This window comes from Ornithodoros turicata, chromosome 1 (genome assembly GCF_037126465.1).
Source record: "Ornithodoros turicata isolate Travis chromosome 1, ASM3712646v1, whole genome shotgun sequence".
Lineage (NCBI taxonomy): Eukaryota > Metazoa > Arthropoda > Arachnida > Ixodida > Argasidae > Ornithodoros > Ornithodoros turicata.
In genome coordinates, this window is record NC_088201.1 from 77,645,600 (window position 1) to 77,652,278 (window position 6,679).

The window sequence follows — 6,679 nt, forward strand, 5'->3', positions numbered from 1 at the left end:
GTGAGTCTCATCCTCACACTGGCAGGAATTCTCATCAGCCAGGGGGAGGGGATATGAAAAGGTAAAATATGCGGAGAGGTTCGTCGCAGTTACGGGAACCGGCTACACCGCATTCGTCTGTTGGGGCAGGCAAGAGTATTTGAAACAAACGTGCCACTAAACACTGGTCTATCACAGTCAACTACCAGAAACCCATCCCGTTTCATGTAAGTAAGCTTCAGTGGCGAAACGTTGGAACGCTGGATTGTTCCAGGTTTGACCCCAGAAACCTAATGGTCCAGTGGCGATCCTGCGTAAAGGTAAGCCTAAACAGCATATCAGTCGTTCATATGGAGCACAGCGCAGGACGATGTGCTCAGTGTCCGCTTGCGTGTCAGGGGTGGAACAATTCGTCGAACATTTCCTCATTGTCTATGTGTGCGTGGACAGTATTCAGGCTGAGTCGATATATTGACATGCATTCTGGTGTGGTGGTGCTTCAGGTGCTTATTACATATTAGGGACAATTGCTATGTGATAGTCACGTAGCGCTGTTATACACTGGCGATCAGTCTTGGGAATTTAGCTGCTAGACTGAGAGTATCTTTTGGCAGTAACTAGCAAAATTTTTCAGTTAGGAGTCCTTTACAGCTACAAAGGACACCTTCCAGAAAGGAATTCGTGCCGGTGACACACGGCAAGAACGAACTCCTTTTGGCGTTTCCTTTGAAAAATGTACCCAGAGATGGCGCGCTAGATATTTCCATTGGACAAAGCCTACACGTACGAAGAAGGAATTCAAAATACGTACTGCAACTGCATGAGTATCTGCCCGCAGACTTCCGAGTACTTCAAAAATGAAAACGCGGTCTAGCCTTCATTCGAGAGTATTGTCGTCGTATCGCCAATTGTTCGGAGCTACGCCATACGTCTTTACAGACGAAAACAAGGTCGCCGATCTCAGCCTCCCAGAAGGACAGCTTCGTAAAACGAGATTTTCCTTTGTCCCCTGTCACGTCACGCAACGCCTTTCCGTTCGGTGTCCCTTTGTGTAAAGGAATTCAAACATGCTCGTGTGTCAGGGGTATTACACACCGACCAACAGCCCGCAGAACTAAAACAAAAGCGAATAGAAAGAAGCAAGATAGCAGCGACACCGTGCAGGGAGGAGAGGGGGGCACCCATAGGCCTGTTCGGCTGGAGTTTCGGGGGGCGACGGCAGCGCTGCTTTTCTCCCCTGGTGGGCCAGTCTTGCAACTCTGCTAAGTACACTCGCATTCGCTTCGGCTACAGTCGCACGTGTTGGTTCAAGTTTTTCGCTTAATCACTACCGTTCGTGCCACAAGAGTTCGTAGGATGAGCGAAAACGTTCGTCCGAGGAAAAAGAAGAAGACAAAGCCAGTTTACTGTTGCGTTGTAAGCTGTACGAACAGTACACTCAACACAGTCGGCGCGTCACCCCCCGTCGTTTTCCACCGATTCCCGGGAAGGTGGTACGAGAAGAAACGGCGGGAAGCATGGGCAGCTGCTGTCCGCCGCGCAAAGTAAGTAGTTGGACACATGATTGCATATCGCTTCACTGTAATTATTATGACTGCTCAGTCCAGATGGAACTCCGTGGCAGCCACAACCATGGTCGATGATTTGCAGCCAGCACTTCGTCGACAATACTGTCAGCAATGTCGGGAGTGATGTATCGTACGTTCCGACGATCTTCCCATCAGTTTACAGGAGGAAGAACGTTGATGGCCAACGTCACAAGAGGTGTGGTAATTTTCAGGAATGTGTTCAGCTTATGGCAGTTTGATAAGGAGCGTAAATTTTTCAGAATTTTTAATAACACAGGTCGAAAAACCGTGCAGAACACCAAGCCAGCACGGCACTTGCACCAGCGGAAGAACCCCCTGACCAGCAGGAGGAGCAAGATCTGACAAGTGAATTTGACCTGTCATCTGCAAATGAGGGCGGCTTGGAACTTCTTGCTAATGTCGCATCAGAGGCGACAACCCTGGCATCGTATGCAAACATGGTAACCAAGATATTTTGTGCTTCAACTATAGCACCGCTTACGTACTGTTAAAGCAGCAGCCGGCAACAAACTGTGCATAGAGATACTGCTGATGATGTTCAAGGCACATGAAACTTATTTGTGAAATATTCGTCGGACACGCGGTATACAGTGTGTCTCAGTTAAATCCCCGGGCTTGAAGTGCAACGAGAGTGACAAAAGAAAAAGCAAACAGTACTTTTTGCAACTTGAGTAAGAAACAGGTATTACGCCACAAGTAGCCCATGTTTCTTACTCAAGTCGCAAAAAGTGGCGCTCATTTTTTCTTTCACCGCTCTCTTTGTATTTCAAGCCCGGGGATTTAACTGAGACACACTGTATAGTTATACTGTACGTCATTTAAGTTCCCTTTCATGCACAGCAGGATACTGAGACAGATGACCAAATGGACACTGGTGACCTGCAGCTGTTTGTGGCTGTCACTGCTGGATCTGATGCTTCTTGTCAAGTTAGCCATGCCGAGAAGCCCCGTAAGGTATGCACTCTTTTGTTACCACAATAGTTTTAGTGCATACGTGTAACATACATCCACATGTCACCATTATGCTTAGGAGTGTGACCAGAATGTGACCTGGAGAAGGGAATTTGATTTTCACGGCTTTGCCACGCTTCAAACTTCTGAGCAGGCATTTCATGACCTCTGCGGGGTCACCATGTCAGTGTTCACTCTGCTGCTCTACCTGCTTCCAAGCCAACGACAACGGTCCTCAGATGTGACTCGAGAGGACAGGCTTGTCCTCTTCCTCATGAAGTTGAAACTTGGAGTAAGCCTGACAGCACTTGGGGCACTTTTTGGTGTTACAAAATCTACAGCTTCACGAGTGTTTCATCTCATGCTGGACCATCTCAGTACGAAGCTTGAAAAGTGGATTTTTGTGCCCCCTAGGACGACCATCAAAGACACAATGCCGGCATGTTTTACTGCTAATTACCCAAACTGTACATTTATAATTGACTGTACTGAAGTTAGGACCGAGACTCCGTCAGACCCTGAGCAGCAACATTACCTTTATTCTCACTATAAGGGGGGATACACTCTTAAGTGGCTTGTGGGTATCATTCCCAATGGCATGATTGCGTTTGTTTCTGAGCCCTATGGGGGACGGCACTCAGATTCCCTCATAACAAGGCAGTCTGGTTTTCTCACACATGTTCTGCCTGGAGACTTGGTAATGAGCGACAAGGGTTTCCCAGCGATAAAAACTACAATGGAGGAACAGGGAGCTGTTCTCCTGATGCCACCATTCAACACTGGGGGAGGTCAGCTTTCTGTAGAGGACATGAACTCCACATTTGTCATAGCACAAGTAAGAATCCATGTAGAGCGTGAGCTATGTGAGCCATGTGAGCTATTCAGAGGTTGAAACTGTATAATGTCTTGAACAACCTTGTACCGCTTTCCCTAATTCCCCACATGGGTAAAGTAATGAAAGTGTGTGGGGCCCTTGTCAACCTCTAGGCACCGATCATAAAATCGTAGTTATGTTAAATGTCCTACTGCCCTGCAAATGTTACCAAGGCCTGCTAAACTTCCATGGAAGTGGGGTGCTGAGAGACGTGAAATAAAACATTGAGAACATACTGACTTGTGACATATACAGGGTCCGCCAAGGTAAACTCCCGGGCTTGTAACGCAGATTAAACGGATTATGCGGGACCCTCAGAGCTAAATCGCATATCAGAGGATGAATAATGCCCCGGAATTTCATCTCATAGCCTTGCTTTTGTTTAATTCGCCGTGGAGAATTCGTAAAAAAGGAAAAACCGGGGCTCTTTTAACATTTCCTATGGCCTATACGGCGCTAAGCCTATAAAACCACCCGCAGGGCAAGACCGCTATCATGCCGCTAATCCCGCTGCATCCTGCACATTCACATTAGAAAACTCTTCCTATGTTCCGTATTGGCGATGTTTTGTCCTCGGAATCGGCATAAACGCCGCTGTCGACCCTTCAGCTTCTAGTGGGCCGTGTCCGAAGGCGCACACCATTAAAAACCCAGAGAGCAGCCGTTTGTTCTCTTTTATAAATTATCCACGGCGAAGGAAGCAAAAGTAAGATTATGAGGTGAAACTTTCGAGCACGACGCGCGCTCCACATGCGGTTTATCACTGAAAGCCCCGCTAATTCATTTTATCGGGAACATTCGGTACACCAGCTTGCCGGTGGTTTTTAGGCTTAGCGCCGCGTACATAGGCCATAGGAAATGTTAAGAGAGCCATGATTTTTAATTTTTTACGAAGTATCCGCGGCGAACTAAACAAAAGAAAGGCTATGAGATGAAATTTTAGAGCATTATTTGTCCTCTGATATGCGAGTTAGCTCTGAGGGCCCCGCATTATCCGTTTAATCTGCATTACAAACCCGGGAGTTTATCTTGGCGGACCCTGTATTTTAATCTTCAAGGGATGCATGCAATTTATGTACAAGTAGCTCTACTGGTTGCAACTAGCGTGTCCTACTGTGCTGAGCAAGCTCATGCAGAAGGGATGTAAAATAAAAATATTCTAGAGTCGGTACAACCTCTGCCAGGAAGGTCTCGTCTTTAGTGACCTCTATGGTCACAGTTTACCTCGGAAAAAATACAAAAAAAAATCCCTTGCTAACATTAAGGATGTACAGCTGGAGCTGCAACTGTGTGAAGTAGCAGTGGCTGCTGTGAAGAACTAGCCGGTTGCCGACGAACTTCAAGTAGTTGACATTCGACGCTTTTGTTTCATAGTCCACAATCGTGGTGTCTCTGCAGCTGAAGGGGCACTTGATTTCTACCACAGCAATGGTATCGCCAAGCTTCACGACGCCGTCGGGGCTACAACATAGCCATGGCTGTTGGCCTGTGACAACCAGACCAGTCTGCAAAGGCAAATGACTTTTAAAAAACGTCCCGAAATTTTCCATCGTGCCCCGAAATTTGTCCTGATTTTTCCAGTCATGTTAAAATTCCCCGACAATTCCCTGTTTTCCAGGTTGGTAGACACCCTGAATAGTCTGTCAATCACTGCAGTTGCCACTAGCGTAGATCCCTCCCGAAATATTTTTCTGTCTATGCCAGTGGCAGTTGTGCATTTTCTTTGCTCCACCCTTTCACTAGCCACTTCCTCTTTCCGTTTCGCTGCTGGACTTCACCTCATGCAGCATACTTGGCCGACACAGGTGTAGAAGGAGGCTTACGTGTGGTGGTGTTATTACTCACACAACCAATCGTAATGATGACATTGTTTCAAGAGACGAGAAGCAATAGAGGATGTACAGCAATGACACTCCAAGGTCCTAGGGACAAAGAAAGCATGCGAATAATCACTACAGTGTTATAACATGCGCTACATCTCCTATGTCATAAACAACTCCGCAACACACCTGTGTAATTGGTACACCTAGCTGATTCTGGAGGACGTCACGTGCACGGCTTTCATTTGCAGTTCCTGCAGAAAAAGCAATAACTCTCTCTTATTTTCCAGCATTCACTAGATTCGAGGGCATGTGCACGCTACAAGCACACCTGTCCTGCATCACATACCATATTGAGTTGCAGCATTTGAAAATGCTTGACGTGTTGCCATGCTCACAGCCAGTTCCTTCAACTTTGTCCGTCTCGTTTTGATTTGGTGCGCTGTAGAGCTTGTGATCCTGCATCTACGCTCCTGGAACCACCTGCAGATAACGATACCTCATGTATCTCTCAGCATGTTTCCTGTGTAGCTGGAACAGGATCATTTTGTTCGGCCTATAACATGTTTCTAGTGTCCTGGACGAATTAAAGATGTCCACATACTGCCTGTTCTGGGATTGACCAAGTGTGCTCGCTGCGATATGTAAAACGTCAGATTTCAAGAGGACATGATCACGGTAAAACTGTGTGGATTCCGTGTCCAGCAAGGCCAGGAAATCCTTTGGTGCGAGGATGAGCCGCTGATTTTCGCTGGCTTTCCATTCCATGAAATGCCACGTTTTCGTACGTTGTCCCATGGCTGAAAGGTATGGTGCGAGGCTCTCTTTCACTACATCCAGGGAAACCCAGGACACTTATTCCCTGATTATGGCTTCACACTCCCTCTGTTCTTCAGACTTCTTCATGGAGTCCAACACTTGCAAAAGTGAGCACTCTATCGAGGGAAAGTGCTCCATAACGTTGCTGGGCACCCCGCCGTCTCTGCGCCACATTTCAAGGGTCCAGCTGATGATGAAGTATAGGTGTTATTGCATGAGGTAGCAAAGGGGAAAACAGAATATGTGTATATAAATGTAGGAATGAAAGGATATACAGCGTAGAGAGACAGTATGGCAACACTTGTACAGATGGGAGAAACAGAAGACAAGTTATGTAGTTATGTATTGGTAACTAGCACACAAGTACATCACATTCGGGGGACCTGCGGGGACTAAAAAAAATTATGTACATGCATATATATATATATATATAGATTAGAAGCTTAGGAGGGCGGTTGACCACGAGAATGAAATAAGCAGGAAAAATCCGAAGACGACAAAGAGCTTACTGGAAAACACAAAGGGGAGTTTATTAACACCTATATGCTATCCCTATATGTGTTAATAAACTCCCCTTTGTGTTTTCCTGTAAGCTCTTTGTCGTCTTCTGATTTTTCCTGCATATATATATATATATATAGCATCTT

At 46.4% G+C, this 6,679-nt stretch overlaps 1 protein-coding gene and 1 long non-coding RNA gene across 2 annotated transcripts; both read left to right on the plus strand.

The window, feature by feature from the left end:
• The first annotated feature begins 1,168 nt into the window (after positions 1-1,168).
• Positions 1,169-1,890, plus strand: LOC135401296 (uncharacterized). Its single transcript, XR_010424775.1, has 3 exons — positions 1,169-1,523; positions 1,582-1,743; positions 1,825-1,890. It is a non-coding gene; the product is annotated as an uncharacterized LOC135401296 (long non-coding RNA).
• Positions 1,891-1,910: 20 nt separating this feature from the next.
• Positions 1,911-3,653, plus strand: LOC135401290 (uncharacterized). Its single transcript, XM_064633594.1, has 3 exons — positions 1,911-2,008; positions 2,412-2,522; positions 2,599-3,653. The coding sequence occupies exons 1-3, from the start codon at positions 2,006-2,008 to the stop codon at positions 3,409-3,411; spliced, it is 927 nt and encodes a 308-aa protein (XP_064489664.1). The 5' UTR covers positions 1,911-2,005; the 3' UTR covers positions 3,412-3,653.
• The last annotated feature ends 3,026 nt before the right edge of the window (positions 3,654-6,679 follow it).